We start from the raw sequence: 18,760 nt of genomic DNA, 5'->3' as shown, positions 1-18,760 counted from the left end.
TGGAGGGAGCGAGCGCTTGGTGCGTCATACCAAAACATTAGTATGCAATCAAGTTGCTGGTGCGGTAAGGCTTGTCGTTGTCTGTCGACGGCTGCCGCAGCCTTTCAAATCTACACTGCAATGTCAGAGAGAGCCACGCACACACACACACACACACACGCACACACACTCATTCATACGTCGCTCAGTGACACCACACAAACAACTGACGCTTTTACTCCCTCCATTGTCTGAACGGAAAAAAAGCAAAGAAAAGGAGGACCATTTCCATGTCAGTTGGTAAATAATAGCGGCAAATATCCGCGTATTGATCAGCGTCACACTCTCAGTCTCAGGCAGAGGCTGTTATTAGGGGGCTGGGGCTGGAAACGAGCGCGGACTTCACACGGACGTGCGGGGCATGCTACGGCAGCGGCCTCGGCTGTGACTGTCAGTTCTTCCAACGAGATGAAATTAAAGAAAAGGAGAGGGAGAGGAAAAGAGGAGAGGACGGAGGGAGAGAGGAGGGTGAGAATTAAGAAGTGAGATGGGTCGAGCCATAAGGCAGAGTTTGATTTCGACTGATGATTTGATTCGGTTTTAAAAAATGAAACATACTTAAAAATGAAGACGTCTATGCATCAAACTATACATGAGCTTTAATAAAGCAGAGTGTGATTTTGATTCTTGTCATTTTGATGAAATGAAATGGTTTGTTGAAAAAATCATAATAATAATCACGGTGAAAATCAAGAAGTATAAAATATGGAGGCTGAAAGACAGTGTTCCCTGATGTTACTTCTGACTGTGAAAGTAAAGGAGGGTGAGCACAAAAAGATTTGAGAGGATTTATTTATTTATTTGGTTTCTCATTAGCGAAGGCGAAAGCAGCCGCTGCCTTGTTTGAAGTGCCGTTAAAGAGAAGTAATGTAACGAGAAACCAGTGGAGCGAGGCGGCCGCTCCACCCCGCTGCAGGTTTGGGCTCAGTCCTCTGCGATGTGTTTGTTCTTTTAACAACATGCCTCAAGTGTGTGTGTGTGTGTGTGTGTGTGTGAGTTTCAACATCCCCCCCCCTTCTCTTCTCTTTTCTCTCTCTCTCTCTCCATCACCATGGTCCTTGGCAGGTCCACGTTGCCATGGCAATGCTCACATTGCCGCAGGCTGGCTGGAGCGAGGCGCGCTGGTTGAAAAGGAAAAAGCAGAGAGGAGCGAGAGAGAGAGAGAGAGAGAGAGAGAACTGCAGAGGGAGGGAGGGGAATGTGGAGAGGGGAGAGAGAGAATTGGTTCTCCAATTCATTACCCCAACAACTACCCCTCTCCCCCCTCCCTCCCCCACCCCCCCACTCTCCCCAAGCCCCCTCTCCAAATCTTATCGCTGGCATCGGCTGGGCCGTGAAAAGGCCCCCGCTCTGCTCAGTAGTCTGAACACGTTGGATCCAAACTTCAGACTGCATTCAATTATTCATCCTCCTCCCCAGCAGACAGCACCGCAGCCTCACGCCTGGCTTTACTGACTTACACACACACACACTGCAAAGAGCTTAGATGGCCCTGTAGGCAGTAGGTGCCATTACACGGGCCGGTATAATGCATCATTCTATTACCTTTGAACTGTATAATGCGTTACAGCGGCGGCCGCGGCTCCGGGCGCTGAGCACACTGGCAGGTGTGAGATCTCTGTCTGAGATACAGGCGGGCTAGCAGGAACCGAGACCGCTTCGCCGCCTCGGCCCAGCTTTGACCCCGTGACCCTCCAGCTGCTCCACGGGGCAGAGGGCACCCAGGCTGAGTGACACACACACACTGAGGTGTTGGATCTGAGGATCAGGGGTCAAATATGTACGTGCGCTCAATGCATCTCCATGAATTTATTCAAAACAGCTCGAGTGGCCAGCATACTCACATTTCTGTTATTGATGCATAATCAATAAATCAATATGGAGTGTGAACATGGCACAGTACAGAGCTGCTGCAGATTTGAGAATACTAATACTAACCCTACTATTAATATAAATACTACTACTGCTCCTACTACCACTACTACTACTAATAATAAAGGTCAGCTGGAGGTGCCGCACCCAAAAACAAATGCCTTATCTCGATCTTTTATCTATAGAGCAATAACTCTGTGGAATAGTCTGCCTCACTATCTCTGTTGTACTGAAAGTAAACAGGTATTTAAAAAGAAACTTAAATCTTACGTTAGATTAGAATGTTGACTTAGCTGTATGTCGAATTGGTTTCATTTTGTGTTCAGAGAAAATGAATTTTCAGATTTATGAAAATTATTAAATGTTTGTTTTAACTGTTTTAATATCAGGTATATTAGAATTGTATTTGTAAATGTATGATGTATTGTAGATGATGTGATTGACTGTTTTGTATTTTTTGTTGTTGTTCTTTGTGGACCCCAGGAAGACTAGTTGGATACTACGGTACCAGCTAATGGGGATCCTTAATAATAAACTAATAATAAACTGAACTAATAATAATAATAATAATAATAATAATAATAATAATGATAATAATAATGATAGTAATAATAATGATAATAATAACAACAACAACTTTTTAGTCCTGATAATCAATAAGTGGGTATGGAAAATGGAATGGAATGGAATGAAGAAGAAGAAGAAGAAGAAGAAGAAGAAGAAGAAGAAGAAGAAGAGGAAAACTTACTGTATACACCTTCACAATAGCGCTTCACTATAAGGTGCCAACACAGAAGAAAACATAAAATATGAGAGTAAAAAGTAAGACCCAAAAGTCTAATTGTTGCTAACTAGATTTCACTTTAGTTCAAAAGTGCCTCTTGTGATGTTTTGCTGAATGATTCATTTGGTTTCCCGCGGGGAGCAGAGCACGGACGAACTGACGAGCTCCAGCTGCCTGCAGGGAGAGTGCACACAAGGTGTGTGTGTGTGTGTGTGTGTGTGTGTGTGTGTGTGCAGACCACTGGGCTCTGTGCTTCAAGACACCAGCTGTAAACAAACATGTCAACGCGATATGAAACTGTACGCTGGTGATTTCAATATTCATTCATTCATCTTCTAAACCGCTTATCCTCACTAGGGTCGCGGGGGGGTGCTGGAGCCTATCCCAGCGCTCATAGGGCGAAGGCAGTGAAACACCCTGGACAGGTCGCCAGTCCATCACAGGGCAGACAGACAAACACTGACATTCACACACACAGTCACACCTAGGGGCAATTTAGCTTCTCCAATTCACCTAACCTGCATGTCTTTGGACGGTGGGAGGAAACCGGAGTGCCCGGAGGAAACCCACGCAGACACGGGGAGAACATGCAAACTCCACACAGAAAGGACCTTGGGTGGGAATCGAACCCAGGACCTTGTGATTTCAATATTGCAGTTTCAATTCCATCAATTAAGGCTGCAGCAGGCAAGGTTTCTACGTGCAAATCTCTCACCTGGACTAGTTAAGACGCTGTAGATGGACTCAGGTGAAGTTCTGGTGTCGGGTGTGTTCACTTCTCCACCTGCAGGAAGTGCTGCACCATAACTAAAGGATGAAATCCAATCTGAAACTGGGCCCGACAACCTCTCAAATCTCACCCCTCCAGTCCGTCCCTCTGATGTCCTTGGGTATCAGATTATGTGGTTGGTAAACATGAAGGAGCTGTGTGCAGTTTACTGATGCCGCCTTACAGGATTTGTGAAGATTAAACTTTTGAAAACAGTTATTTAACTTCTGACTTTAGTTATTTAACTTCTCATGTTCAGTTCTCATTAAAGCTGCACCAGGTTACCAGGAGCAGCTTTAATGAGAGTCTTATCTATTGCAAGTGTGTCAGCAATAAAAAGTAAATAAATAAATAAATAAAACACATTGCACTGAATGTGATGCAAGCATTAGCTGGAAAACACAAGGCAGCAGAGGGATGTGGTGAGCAGGGAGGCGCTCGACAATGGAGCACGGTGCTTGCCAAGGAGTCGAAAGTGAAAATCATCAGCCGCTGCTCTGCGACCATCGGCTGGTTCCTTGTTTCCATGGAGCAACTTCTCAGAAAAGTTGCAGCAGATTTCCGAGTCCTTGGCTCAAACTCAAATCGCTGTTTCCCTCCATAAACACAAACTGAGGCAGGCTCCCGCGCCGGGCTGGGCGCTGACCCCGCGACCTCCTGCAGTTGCTGTGCTGGGCGGTAACAGCAGTGAGTTCAAACACAGCCAGACGCTGCTGACCAGATGTGGAGCTGAACCCCACCTGAAACTTCTCTCAGCTCTGTCTCCCTCTCTGCCTTCCCACTGCCTCACTAAATACATCAAAAAATACCCAGATTCTAGGATGGTAATGACATGCCTGTGTCCAGGGGTGCCACCAGGAATTTTGGGCCCCATGAAAAAAAAAAAAAAAAAAACTATATATATCTATATATCTATATCTATCTATATCTATATCTATATCTATCTATCTATCTATATAGATAGATATATAGATATATAGATATACACATATATATTTACTCGATGATGGTTTAATAATTTTATATTAGTTTTTACCTATTTTTTGGGGACCCTGTCAGGCAAGGGCCCTTGGAATTGTCCTAACTTTTCCCCCATATACGGCGCCCCTGCCTGTGTCACCACGTCTGTCCAAGCCGTCCCCAACGTTCAAACAGCGCCAGCACCAGGTAGCTAACGGCAGCCAAGAAAACAATAAGGACAGCTCCTCCCCTCCTGGGATTAAATCAGCAGGAAGTATCTTGGATTTCAGGGAAATAACAGGTCAACTGACAAATCACAGGCCAACAGTGCACGTCTGAGATAAAATACTCAGGAAACATGAGGAACATGGCCAGCACCTCAAACAGAAACAAGACATGGTTAGGTAACTGACTGCGACATCATATGGTATTGTCTCATATCGATCGCAGGCCCCTTAACTGAATCACGTCAAAATTGTATCGTGGCTAACTTTGTGATATCGGCAAATATCGTGTCCTTGTCAGCCATTGTCCAGACTTTACAGCCCAGCTAAATTCAGGAATGACTCCCTTTAAAGGAACAGTTTATCCACAATACAAAACAAGACAGTTTCCCTTGCAGCCCCGGTGCACTTTATCCATCCAGGAAGTTTGTGTGTCCTCTGGTGAGGTTTCCGGTCTCCCATCACTGCAACACAGAGGGGCTGGATGGGTATTGGCCGTGTTGAGCTCAAACCCAACAAAACAGCACTTTCCAAACATGACACAGATACCAGTCATAAACCACAGCCCTCAGGGTGAAGGGTATGAATGGGAACTATTTCCTGCCAAAGAACACCTGCAAACCAGAATTTCCCTGGTTGGGATCAATAAAGTATATCTATCTATCTATCTATCTATCTATCTATCTATCTATCTATCAAACAAAGTTGTATTCCTCCTCAGGACTGTCCTTCCAGCGCCTCTGCGGTCGGGTGCTGGGAGAGAGGGATGATCTGACCGGAAATCTCACCAAATCACAGTGAAGGTTGTGCTTCAACAATGCGACTCTCAGTGGAGTGTTAAACCCAGAATCCAAAGAGCATAATTCAAAAAATGTAAAAATAACAAAATACTCCCATTTGACCTGTTCACTTGGCTCAGATCACACTAGAAATACACTTATGCTTTCTGGCACAGAGGCTTCATGAGAGCATTCAAACACAAAATTTGGGTTGTGCTGTCACTGATTCTTGGGAATTTGGATAAAACAGGTTTTAATTTTGAAAATAAAAAGTGAGTTAAATTATAAAATCTGAAGGTATATCATTATAGGCCAAGGTCTTGGCTGTTCAGCAATGTACCGGTGCAACCTCCTCATTTTGCATTTCTTTCATAAAATAGGTTTTTCCAGTTATTAGGCTACTTTGTTTTTGTCAACACCGTCACCGTAATGTTTTTTTTTTTTTATTTGAAAAATAGAGACTATTACTTTAATAACTCAACAGCACCAAAGAAACATATTGTAAGCATATTCATTTTAAACAAATAACTGCCTCTGACGGTGGTGACACTAATCTGACGGTGGTGACAGTTGCCTCATTAAAACATACATTTCCATAATTTATACCACTCAAGTCAATGGCTTCTTGTTTAACAACTTTATTTAACTATTTGGTACAAAAAATAACAATCCTGAGCACTGTTATAAGCATTTTTCAGACTTCAGTCATCACCGTCACACAGAAAACCTGACGGTGGTGACGTCTGACGGTGGAGACAAAAACCTGCTCTTTCACATGATAAGCATGAGTTGTTCACATTAGCCAGCTTGTTTCCCCCCTGTTGCTACCTGCATCAGACCTCTTCTTAAAAAGTATACATTTATTCCATAATCTAATCTAATATTTTTTATACAGAAGTGACGGTGTTGACAATTTATGGTTGTGACAGTAGCAGTGTCCAAAAATATGAAGAGATTTAAGAGAAAATAGCAAACTTCCAGGAGCCTGAGTGGTCTTGAAGCATGCAGTAGAGCTGAAGGTTTGATTTCCAACAGAAATAGCATTTTTCTTAGTGGGACATGATTTATCCAAATTCCCAAGAATCAGTGCTGTGTTTTCTTGTGTTTTGGCTGAACTGCTCCTTTAAAGCCACGCCGGTAGAGATGATGTTGTTTCTTTCAGACGTCTCTCTGCCGGTAAGCAGTGCACAGACATTAGTCTTGTGTTTCCCCAGAGAGGAACATCTTTACTGCACCTGGAGTCCTCCTGTTCATTATTGTGTTACTGTCACAGAACCTGGCAGCTCCCCACATGGGACACACCCACAGGGGGCGCTGGTGCTCCCGCTTTCAGGACAGAACGAGCGAATCGATACACAGACCACATTTTCCAAATTATGAGATAAATCATATAGGCATGGATTTTGTTGGATTTTATTTAAACCTTAATTCATCCAGTTGCCTGTGTGCGCCTGCTGCTTCACGTCCACACAGCTACACACGGTGTCCGGCACAAAGCCCAGTCATCTGCTGCTTTGCTCAAGGGAACCGTGGTGCTTAGTCGCTCGTCGTCCACCTCCAGCAGCCACACCGTCCCAGCCAGCATGGGAATCCAAACCTTCTGCTCAATATTCTGTTTCTCTAACCCTAAAAAAAACTGAACTAAAAAATATTTGTTCCTTATGCCTCCCTTGGAAGAAAATGCAGCAGGGAAGGTGTAAATGAAAACCCACTCAAAGTTTCTGTGTGTGTGTGTGTGTATATAGTGTGTTTGTGTGTGGTGGTGGCTGTGCTGGTACGCTGCACGGAGGAAGATTTATGGGCTGATTCTTTTAAAAGCAACAGTAATGAGCTGCGACTGCTGCACACAGAATAAACTCCTGCTGATGCACCGACAATGAAAGATTCAAGAAACGGCAGAAAACAGGATGTCAAGTTTTGAAATTGCTTGAGTGAGCTTTGGATTTCCAGCTGAAACGAGTCCCGCCCCCATGTACCACAATCAACCAGAACCTCCGGGACATCAGCCAGGCACACAGAGGCAGGTCTACATGATGGAGGAGGCGCTGAATCCCTGAAAATCTCTGATGGTTTTGGATTTGGAACATTTACCGCAAGTTTTGTTTTTGTTTTTTGGACATTTTCTGACTATGTTTACATGGCCTGCAGTATTGCAATGTGAACCTGATTACAGCGCCTTTTCACAGCGGCCATTTTGACGTTAAATAGCAGGGTAGACACAGGTGTTACTGCTGCTGTGAACTAAGGTTGTGGTCGATGTCAGAGTAAGCACGACTGGGATTAAAATATAGAGTATTCCCATTTTAGCCAAGACTTTGAGGAGCATTTTAGCCAAACACCTTAATCACACTGTGGTTTTCTCCTGGAGTTTTTGGCCAAGCCAGCTGTTTGACGATGCACGCTCTTGTTGAAGCAATATTTTGTTAGATCTGTGTGAAAAACAGGCTGGACTCACGGCAGCAGAACGTCATGAGGGGGCGTCTTGACTAAATCTGCTCTGCTGCTTGTACATGAGAATATGGAGAGAGCCGTCTGCAGGTAACTCATGTGAACAGCTCAATCTGAATATTATTGTTAAATTACTTCTAGTTTAAAAGAAGTCAAACAGGTGGGTGAAAGCCGACCCCCAGCTTCATTCACTCGCCTTTTCACCTCGATTTATTTCCTTTTCTTACCGCCTGCGTCTGTGAATTTTGTAGCTTCCTATTGGATGTGGTGCCAACCATCTGGCACTGCGCTGTGCTGTGATTGGCTGGAAGCTACACACCTGCTGCCCAAAGGCCGACGCCCAGAAGAGTCCCGAGCTCAGCAAAACAAGAAAACCCAGGCAGAGGGCAGGGTCTCTGCAGACACACACACCAACACACGTAATATTTCTGTATGAATCTGTAAATTGTTTTTTTTTTTTTGTTTTTTTTTTTTTTTAGAAAAATCCAACTCATTCTACCTTTTGCATTAAAAAAATCATTTCATTGGGACTGTGACGCTCCTTTAAACCAGCCAAAAGAAGCAGAAAGGCAGGTGCACGCTCTCTGTGCGCACACACATTCTGTGTTTATGGTACATTCATATGTGCTGGTGCACACATGCAAACACTGTCTCTTTCTCACACAGCACACCTTCTGCACACCTGTGAGGATGCAGAAAAATCTGGCTCTGGGTGTGACACCTGGAGAGGTGCTTGGTCCAGCGTCAGGGACTCTCCACCGACTACAAGTTGTGACGCGGCCACAAGAGAAGCCTGGACAAACTGAGCTCCACGTTGGACAGTGAAGGTGTTAAAAATGAACAAAAAAATGAAACCTCACCCTGGACGTTGTACCGTGCCATGTGGTTGATGTGACGGGCCGTGCAGCAGCTCAGCCTGGCCCCCGGTAAAGCCCTTTAAAGAGTGGGCACCCACACAACGGCCGGATCAATAGAGGCGTGCAGCATGTGCGGAGGGCTACTACAGATGGTGAGAGTGTGATAGCGCCAGAGGTGCCTGAGCTCATTAAGAGGCAGGACCACACTCCGGTGCAGAGAAGAAGGGAGCAGGGAACAGGAAAGGGAGGGAGGGAGGAAGGGAAGGAGGAAGGGAGGGAGGGAGGGGTGCAGAGGCTGGACTGACTGCCAGCTCCAGCCTGACATCTTTCACCTGTGTGCCACTGAGATCTGACGCTACACCGCTGGCCAAAAACTGGAAAATTATCATTCTCCTTTTTTTTTTCTTTTCCATGTGCAAGCAGCGATGGAAGGATGTGCGTTTCACTGGTGGGAAAACAAATATTAGGAGAGGCGGCATGTGGATGATCCAGTCTCAGAGGCTGGTCAGAGGCCGTGTGGGAAACAGCGTGGAGTGTGGCGCCATCTAGCTGACAGGAGCCAGACTCACAGTGGGTTTGCTGTCGGCTGCATGGCGAGGTGCTGACCGGGGCTCGGCACACAGCTGCTTTTTGTGCCCGTGTTGCGTTTGGTTTTTAATTTGGCCTTCCCCATGCCAGAAACGTCAAAGCATTCGCTGCTTCCTGTAGAATTTCAGTCTTATCAGGATGCTTTTTATTGTATTTTTAATTTGAGTTCATTTTCTTTTTATTTACTTCATTTTTATTCATCTATTTGACCTTGGTTGTTCTTTTTTCTGCATTTTTTGGGGGTATTCTTGTATTTCATTACTGTGGTGTTGCTTTTAAATGTCTTCTTTAGCTCTTTTTAATAATCATTTCTCTTCTCTTGTGAATTGTTTTAAATGCTATAGGCTACAAATAAAAAAATATTATTAATAATAATAAAAGCCTCTGAAATGGCATCATGGGACACTAAAGTCCCTTAGTGGCTTTCCAGTGACTGACGGCAGGGTCTGCACTTCACTGGGAGATATGACAGACTGCACACTCTTCTTGTTCCTGTTCAATGTAGATTCAAAACACAAGCAGATGATTTGGTTCATTAAATGCAACCTGTTGGCCTCCCCAGTCATTTGCCTTCTTCACAGACAGTCAACAGTTGGGCGAACAAACCGAGCTGCCATTTCGGGTCAGCATCAGAAACAAATGAGCTCTCAGCAGCCACGTTTTTTTTTTTTTTTTTTAAACACGATTTGTATGCTCCGTCTCGAGTTACAACGGGGCTTCAGTTTCATTCCTGCTTTGTGAAATCACCGTTCTAACAAGGCACGAGCGGAAAATGCCACGCCACGTAGGAACACATGCACGGGCCAACTGGAGGACCAAAACAACACGTTTTCAATTTCTAGCCATTTTAGCAGTTTAATATTTGGTTGTTTTTCTCAGATGCAAACACTTTTTGAACATTTGACTCAAATCCTCATACAAAAAACTGACAGAGTGAATCCTGCCTGGCGCTAAAGCATCCCTGTGTCTTTATATCAGCTCTGGATGTGGGAGCCAAAGCAGCGCCGCTGCAGGCCTGGCTGAGTAAACATGTACACAAACACAGCAGCACAATGTGAGCCGAATCCAGTACAACTGACCACAACTTGACAGTCTCTGGCAGAAAACACAGCAATGTGCCTGTGTACACGCTTGTTACCCATGTGCTCATACATGCCTGTGGCTTTTTTTTTTTTTTTTTTTTGAGTGTGTATGCGTGTGTGCAACCAACTGCTCTCTGGGCTCCAAACGACGGGAACATCGTCCATGACGAGGCTGGAGTGGAAGTCGCTGGATAATTCACTTCGTTATCCAGTTGGTTCAGGATGTGGATTTGACTCACAAACCTAAAATCTTGCCAAAGCAGAGCTTGTATGAGATCCATCAGGAAATGTACTGACAGTATGGGCACTAGGACTCATTTCTGGAGTGAATTAGCAGTGACTGGACACTTACTCTGGTATATGAAAGCAAAAACCAAACATAAACATCACAATAACCAAATCTCAACACATTAGTCATCGTCAGTTTTGCTTTTTTTCTTCTTTTTCTTCTTCTTCTTCTCTGATGTTTCACTGTCGCCGTAAGAAGTGTCTATAGGTTCACATTTCACCGATACCTCTTCCTCCTTGATGACATGAGCGGCCTCCACCCCTTCATCCACCTCCACCCGTTCTCTGTCTTTGTCCTTCTTTTTCTTCTTCTTCTTCCTCTTCTCCGCTGAAACATCACTGTCCTGGGATGGGAGCTCCATCGGCACTTCATCCTGAGTGGGAATTTCAGCTACCGACTCCTCTTTCACCCTGACCTCCTCCTCCTCCTCTTGCTCTGTCTTTATTCGCTTCTCTTTCTTTTTCTTTTTCTTCTTTTTCCTCTCCTCCTCCTGCTCTTCTTCTTTTTCCTCCGTGGCCTGCTCCTGGAATCGTTTGAGCACGCGGGGTCGGGGGGATGTGGACGAAGAGCCAAAGGCGGCGCCGTCAGGCTCGCTGTCTGCCACACAGGTCAGTGTGGACGTCTTACTGCCGAAGGGGTAGAAGCGCTGTTTCAGGCCTGGCGGGATGGAGGGCGCCGGCGTGGCAGGAATGACCTGCGGGGCCTGATTGGCGCTGCTGTCTCCGTAGCTCTCACACACGTTGAGGAGGCCCGAGAAGGCCGGGCCGAACACCGCATCGGCTGAGGACGGGTCGCGGCCGGTGAGCAGGCGGAGCTCGGAGGCTCCCTGCGTGGAGGCCAGGATGCTGTAGATCTGCCGGCCATGCTGAGCGCCGCCCGCCGCAGCGGGAACCTGGACCGTCTGCAGGCCTGAGAGGGGAACCTGGACGCTGCCAAAGCTGAGCCGAGGAGGAGACACAAACACAGAGAGGGACAGTCACAGATCATTCAGGCCAATCGTGTTTTTGGAACTGTCTGGCTCCATTTCTTCATTACAACTGGCACCAAATAACCACAACCGCCGTGTAATGGCAAAGGGATTATGGGTATAAGGAGACACATGTTGACATCTGATAGCCAGCAGGTCCTCATTCCTGGAAAGTCCAGTGCAGCTGCAACTAGTCATTACTTTGTCAGTTAATCTGTTCATTATTTTAGGTAGTGTAAGTTCATTATGTCCTGAGTGAATTCCCGTAGAGTTTTCTTTTTAAGGACAAAATTAAAAAACAATTGTTTTACCTTGACGCCGAAACTGTCAAGGTAAAACAGTTGTTTTTTAATTTTGTCCTTAAAAAGAAAACTCTACGGGTATTAATAATTTTTTTCAATTGATTGCTCATTCATTTAGCCTATAAAGTCTCAAAGGTAATGACAGACACTCATGGCCAGTTAGCAGAGGGCAACATTATGTCTTCAAATCACTTCCTTAGTCTGACCACAAGCCAAAAAATACAAAAGTATTCATTTTATAATGATATGAACAGAAAAAAGTAAGACAATTGCAGCATCTACTTGAAGATGGAAGCAGCAACTGGTCAGATTTTTACTTGATAAATGACAAATAGTTTATTGGTTAGCAAACTTATCATTGTTTTGTTGTGTCAACCATGCGCGTGGTTGAGTCACTAAATGTTCAAGCCTTATGGAAGAAGTTTAACTGGCCTGGACTGATGCTGATATCCACACCTCCGCTGCAAACATCTCTAACCTGGCAGGGACAACAGGTCAGCAAAACTCCGGTCAATAAATGAGTAAAGTGTCCCGAGACTTTTCCTCACCGGTCCTGGGTCACTTGTAACTAGGTAGCATGAATCTAAACAGAGCAGATACAAAAACGCTGCACAGTCCACTTTTCCATTCTGGTTCACATCAGAAGAATCGACCTGCAGGAGCTGACACGCCCTCACACACTGATGATTCATACTCAGGAGCAAATCAGTCTCTGTGAAGCCTCAGCACAAACAGGCAAAACACTAACAAGCCCATGAGACTAACTCCATAAGGCTATCACCAGCGCCACCTGGTGGAGGAGAATAAAACCCAAATCAGTCCTGCCCTCTTCTAAGCCTATAAGCATAATTTCTGCCACATTTGAACGACAGTTTTAAGAAAAAAAAAAAAAGTAGATTTAGCAGTTTATCTTGATTCGCTTTAAAGTATAGAGTTTAATTTCCACAAATGAGTGATTGAGTGCTGCTTTGTGTGAAGACTCCGCAATGTGAATCTTTGAAGTGACATTGGATGTCCAGCTCATGACTTTATTTGTTTACAGATTGTGCTTGCAAACTGGGATGTGCACACAATTTAAACATCATTACAACACAACTGGGCCATGTGGTCAAAATCGGCTGCTAAGGAAATAAACATTTTTTCCTATTTGTGTTGATGATACAGAACCTCTTTCACACTCCTTTTGAGCGACTGGCCGTAACAGAAATGTGCCCAGGTGGGACAGAGAGACGGAGCTGGCCTACCGGTCTGGGCTGAAGCTGGCCGGGGCCTTGATGAGCCACAGCTCCCTGTTGCCCTTCTTCAGGCTGGGTGTCAGGGTGCTCCTGCACGGCTGGTGGCGGAAACACACGAAGTCCGCAGGACACTGGTACCTGCTGCTCTGCTGCCCTGTGGGCCCAGAGGAGGAGACATGAAGGAGTGCAAACAGCCAGGAAAACACAGGCCACAGCTCGTGTGTCAAACTGAACCTGAATCAGTGTCCACCCCTGTTCACCCTACTCTTTCATGTCACCATGGCTGCTGTGGAAAACAAGTGTGTCTTGCTCAGTGTTTCTGGGCCACAAGGCGACCCGAGGCTGGTCCAGCTCTGTGATAGCAGCTGTTAGCATGCCAGAAGATTTGGAGGTGACATGTTTTTGCTCTTACCGGCTCCTCTCGAGCTGTCCGGCGGCGGCGAGCTGGACGCGTCAGCTTCGTCTTCGCTGGAGGAGGATATGTCTCTGGGCATTTTTATCTGTAATGATATCTGTAGGCTACTTGGATTACACGCTACGTTCTTCGAAACGCGTGGCTAACCCAGAGCCACATGTGTTGACACAAATTCAACTTCGACCTTTAATCCGCTCACTTCCGCCCCAGTTTCTTGTGTAGTCCACAGAGCGCGCGTCGCGGCGAAGCGTGACGCTTCCAGAACTCCGACACCCACAATGCACCGCGTTCGGTTGCGTAACGTTCGAGCGTCCGTCGGGAAAGCAGTTGACAGCAGACAAGAAGAGGCCGAAGTGGGTAAACAAAACAAAACTTCTCAAAAGATGCGCGACAGCAAGCCCAAACTTTTCTCTTATTCGACATTTTTAGAATGCGCGACGTTGTTGTGAAGCGGTTTGAAAGTCGTTAGCGCGGAAAGTCGACAGCACGGAGAGGGCGTGCACCTGTCAAATCTAAATAGGTTAACGCGGCTAACGCGTTAGCAAGCTAGCTAGCTCGTTGAAACCGCAGAGGTTAGCTAGCTAGCCGTCCAGCCAGCCATGTCGTCCCCTTCATCCTCCAGGCGCCAGTGGTGCTACCTGTGCGACCTGCCCAAGATGCCCTGGACCGTGGTGTGGGACTTCAGCGAGGTGGTCTGCCGGGGATGTGTGAACTACGAGGGAGCTAACCAAATCGAGTTCCTGATCGCGAGCGCCCGACAGCTTAAACGAACTCACGGGATGCAGGACGGAAACGTCAGGTCACCCGGCCCGTCACCGAATAAACACAGCACCGCCGGCCGGGGAGAGGGGGCCGCTGACGTCGGCAGGCCGCACGGCGACCGCTTCGACAGGGGAGGCAGAGAGAGCGCTGGCACCGCCGTCCGTGTGCCTCCCAACGGGCTGCACCGGGACGGCCAGCCGCCGCAAGAGGTGAACCGCCAAAGTCCCAGCGCCAGCCGGAGACCCATGCTGGGTGCTGCCATCCCTCCCAGCCTAGTAACTCAAGGTATTGCAGGGATCCCCCACGGGCTGCTAGCGGGCATGCCAGCTGGTCTGACGGCCAGGACAGCCCCCATGAGCAGCCCGCTGATCTTCCCTGCCCCGGTGCTCGCTGAAATGAGCCGGAGACAGTTGGGGATAGGGATGGGGATCGCCCCTTTCATCACTCCGGAGCTCGAACGGGAGTTAAGTTCGTCCCAGACTCAGCCCAAGACACAGACGCAGGTCCACACGGCTGCGGCTGGCAGTAGTGGTAGCAAGAGCTCAGGCCTTCCTTCCTCTTCCTCCTCCTTGGCAGGGGGTGTGAGCCAGACGAGCCCCAAGCCTGCCTCTTCACCCGCCAGGCAGCCACGCCCCCTGACCTCAAGGTCTGGAGGTGAGCCCCTGGGATCCAGCACCTCTGCAGAGGCAGCCACCACGGCTGCAGCTTTACCCCACAGTGGAGCATCCGAGCTGGGATCGGCATCGGCTGGAAGCACCCTTTCCTCTGGAACCACTCTGTCCTGCACCTTATGTCATGAGCGGCTGGAGGACACACACTTTGTTCAGTGTCCATCTGTACCAGGACATAGGTTTGTTTGTTTACTCTGTGTTATTTATTGTGTTGTATAATTCAAGCTCACTGAAACTTGTACCTCTTGTTAATCAATATAACAAGCCTTTTTCTGTCTCGGTTCTATCTCTAGGTTCTGCTTCCCATGCACCAGAGAGTACATCCAAAGCCGGAGGGGCGATGGGGAAGTGTACTGCCCCAGCGGAGAGCGCTGTCCCCTGGATAGCTCTCCCAACAGTCCACCTTGGGCCTTCATGCAGGGAGAAGTCTCCACCATACTGGGGACCGCTGGAGCTGGAACTGGAGGAGGAACTGGAGCTGCCTCAGCCGCTGCATCTAGTGCGGGACTTGGTCCCGGGGCCGGGAGCAGCGCGGGAACTGGGAGTGGCACCGGAGGCGGAGCTGGTGCTGGAAGTGGAGACGTCACGGTTAAGAAAGAGAGGGAGACGTGATGGTGATCTTGACGCAAACCAGGACCCGACGCAGTAACAGGCAAGTCCACAGACAGCCCTTTGTTTTGGTCGAATCATGTACCAGTGATGTAGTTGCTTAGACTTAGAGACTTAGACTTCTTTTATTGTCATTGCACAAAAAAACACAGCAGTGAGATTTTGGCAACGAAATGTCGTTGCTTGGCTTCCGGATTACAGCAGAGATGGAATTGTGGGACCGTTTAGGTATATATAAATATAAATATTATACATAAATATAGTCTATATAATATATATATAATATATAATATATATATATATATATGCTTGCTGGTGAGGCAGCCTCAGTCTCACTGTTGTGACCAGCCATCTAGATTTTCAGGACAGACTAGTACCTCCATACTCTTGTTTTGTTGCCCTCCAAATTGGTCAGTAGAGTAGGCAAACAAAGTAACCACAGCTAAAATTTTCCAAGATTTAGCTGGTGTCTGGTGATTTATTTCCCATCTGGCTCAGAACTCTGCTAGTATTTGGATTCCAGACAGCTATAATACTCATAGTATTGGTATAAACATAAATATTGTAACGTTATTCGTTTATGTCCACCAAATGTTTATTAACTTTTTATTTATTTTAGTTCTTGTTGACCACAAAGATAAGCCTATACCAATTGTTATGTTATTTAATATTCTGTGTGTTTTTTGTCACTCCAGAGTCCTGTCCCATACAAGAAAGTGGCATCTTTGCACTGCACTGCTCACAGACCCAGAGGAGAAAACAGTGACCCACCGTTCAGAAAACCATCATCACACAGGTCCTAACTACATTTACACAGCCCGACTTACCAACAGTATCAGCTTTGGGGAGATATCTGACTGATGTTGCAAAGGCTGCCTTATCGCTGTTTAATTATTATTATTTTTTTTTTCCATTTAAATTCAAAATCTTATTTTTGTTCTGGTTTTTAAATCGTCAGTAGTCCACACTTTTCATTTGTGACTGACTCTGCATACTGGCACACAATCAGGGAGTTTATCTTTTTCTTTTTTGTTGTTTTTATGGAAAAGTCCACCAAAAAAGCCCAGCAGGCGGATAGACCTGGGATCTGGGTAAAAAGCCAGTTGTGACAATTCTGTGTGTTTGTTTATCGTCATGTTTCAGCTTAACGCAAAGCTGACTTTGACTGACCTGCGGAGAGGAAAATGTTTGCTGTGTAACCGCCAGTTAATCTATGTCATAGCATTGACCAGCTGCAGAGACTCTGTCTGACTGTATTTAAACATTGCTTTCATACAAGATCTAGCCCAGCCTATGCTTTACCCCGAATGTATATGAAAATATATCTATTGATAGGCCTAGGACTATATTTTATACAGAATGTTAATGTTATATACTATATAGTACCACCATAGTATGTATGTGCAATCTATAGTTATAGTATATGCAAAAGTTTGGATTATATGATTAAAAAAAATTGTGTATGATTACATAGCCTGACATGTTGTTGTTGTTTTTTTAAGTGACAATCCACCCTAAAACAGAATTTGTTGTTTCTGTAATCCTGGATATTTTAGTGATGCACATGATCGAGCCTCTCCTAAAGCTAGAGACGAGACAGCAAAGACTTTTCTCATCAAGCAACACTTACTCCATTGACAATGAATAGGACACAAGGATTTCGAGGACACTGCCGCAATATTCAGAGGTACATTTTCCGGTTCGAAACGGTCGTGCGCTGCAGTGAAATGAATCTCATGTTAATTATAAGAAATGAACGCACAAGTCCAATGAGTCAGCATCCCATTCATGGTCCATCTAAGGTTGCTTGATGATGGTCCAGACTGCAGGCCTGCTCGTCTGGATTCTGGCTTCTGGGAGAGTTTTCATACTTAAATTATTCGCCAAGTACGTAAAATGTGCAGGGATTTCATGTTCCTGAATTGAACAGTCTGAGATTGTAATTATCGCACATGAAACCATTTTATTTCTTTGGTGGATTTTCACTTTAGGTGCAACATGTAGCCCTCAGTATACAAGCACAGACAAACCAAAGGTAGCTTTATACCCAAGCAGATTTCTTTGGATGTAAATGTTTTGTGGAAAAAATATATTGCTATATATCTTGGCCAGGTCTTAACAAATTCTCTTCATCTAGCCATTACAGTTTACAGGCCCTCAGGGTCTACTGTACTTTACCTAACGGGATTTTACATGAAAAAATGTATAGTGTTCAGAACAGAATTATATAGGCCTTCTATATATAAAGCCCACAAATCAGGTCTGTTGTAGAGAAATGTCTTTGAAGAAGTGGAATTGAAGTTAAATATGCACTGATACATCATGCAATCCCTCGTAAGTGCCTTTTTAAAAGATGTTTACTGTCTGTAAGTTCGTCTGGGATCCTCAGGGGAAGTAGGAGTGCAATGGCTTTTTTTTTATTGCCCAGTGAATGATTAACCTGAATCTGTGTTTCATTTCAGTCGCCAACTGACGGTTATTTTGCTTTGATGCTGCATCTCTGTGCTGTAGGCTGGCCGTTAGCTGTCTGGTTATGGTCTCTGCTCGTCCTTGAATCAGCCTCTGTTCGGTTTCTTTTCCTGTTCTGTGTTCTTTTTAGATGGGTTGATTTTCTATAGGTCTGTTTCAACTTTATGTACAAAATATAAACCATGAATAAACGGGATGAAAAGTTGTACTTTGACTTTCTCTTTGGTCATTTCTTCAATTGTTCCACTGTGTCCAGTAAGTTGAGCATGAGGGGTGTCGAGTACTGACTGTAGAGGGGAAATCATTGAAATGTAGAGCGAGTTCAACGGTACTTTAGTGTCGGACAAACTGACACCAGCTTTCTGTTTATTATGCCAGTATAACAAACATATCCAGCCTTTTCATTGAGATCCATAAACTAACACAGCAGGAGAAATCAAGGTTTATAAGAGGACCTGCAAATTGGAGGCTGGCTTCAAGGTCTCAGAAACAACAAAACGAAAAGCTGAACAGTTTGCATTTAGATGCCAATATAAGCATTAAAAAAACAAAACAAAACAAAACCAAAAAAAAAAAAAAAAAACAGCCGTCCCTTTAATGTCTTGTCTTCTACTGCCACACGATGGCGCTATTTTACCA

The 18,760-nt window shown here is 45.5% G+C and overlaps 2 protein-coding genes across 2 annotated transcripts; one reads left to right on the top strand and one right to left on the bottom strand.

Annotated features, from left to right (window-relative positions):
- Window positions 1–10,473: 10,473 nt before the first annotated feature.
- On the bottom strand, window positions 10,474–13,892 carry polr1g (RNA polymerase I subunit G). The gene is made up of 3 exons (XM_030066876.1): window positions 13,608–13,892; window positions 13,205–13,349; window positions 10,474–11,629 (listed from the first exon to the last, which is right to left on the bottom strand). The coding sequence occupies exons 1-3, from the start codon at window positions 13,687–13,689 to the stop codon at window positions 10,813–10,815; spliced, it is 1,044 nt and encodes a 347-aa protein (XP_029922736.1). The 5' UTR covers window positions 13,690–13,892; the 3' UTR covers window positions 10,474–10,812.
- Window positions 13,893–13,912: 20 nt separating this feature from the next.
- irf2bp1 (interferon regulatory factor 2 binding protein 1) lies at window positions 13,913–18,329 on the top strand. The gene is made up of 3 exons (XM_030066875.1): window positions 13,913–15,222; window positions 15,337–15,695; window positions 16,348–18,329. The coding sequence occupies exons 1-2, from the start codon at window positions 14,210–14,212 to the stop codon at window positions 15,653–15,655; spliced, it is 1,332 nt and encodes a 443-aa protein (XP_029922735.1). The 5' UTR covers window positions 13,913–14,209; the 3' UTR covers window positions 15,656–15,695; window positions 16,348–18,329.
- The last annotated feature ends 431 nt before the right edge of the window (window positions 18,330–18,760 follow it).

Source organism: Myripristis murdjan, chromosome 13 (assembly GCF_902150065.1).
Source record: "Myripristis murdjan chromosome 13, fMyrMur1.1, whole genome shotgun sequence".
Lineage (NCBI taxonomy): Eukaryota > Metazoa > Chordata > Actinopteri > Holocentriformes > Holocentridae > Myripristis > Myripristis murdjan.
This window is presented reverse-complemented; position numbering and strand designations above follow the sequence as displayed.

Bases quoted from the DNA above. Each gene is read 5' to 3' on its own strand.
- polr1g (XM_030066876.1), bottom strand. From the start codon at position 13,689: ATGCCCAGAGACATATCCTCCTCCAGCGAAGACGAAGCTGACGCGTCC. The intron at 13,350-13,607 runs GTAAGAGCAAAA...CTGGGCCCACAG, and splicing joins GGACAGCTCGAGAGGAGCCG to GGCAGCAGAGCAGCAGGTAC. The intron at 11,630-13,204 runs GTAGGCCAGCTC...TCCTCGGCTCAG, and splicing joins GCCAGCTTCAGCCCAGACCG to CTTTGGCAGCGTCCAGGTTC.
- irf2bp1 (XM_030066875.1), top strand. From the start codon at position 14,210: ATGTCGTCCCCTTCATCCTCCAGGCGCCAGTGGTGCTACCTGTGCGAC. The intron at 15,223-15,336 runs GTTTGTTTGTTT...TTCTATCTCTAG, and splicing joins CCATCTGTACCAGGACATAG to GTTCTGCTTCCCATGCACCA.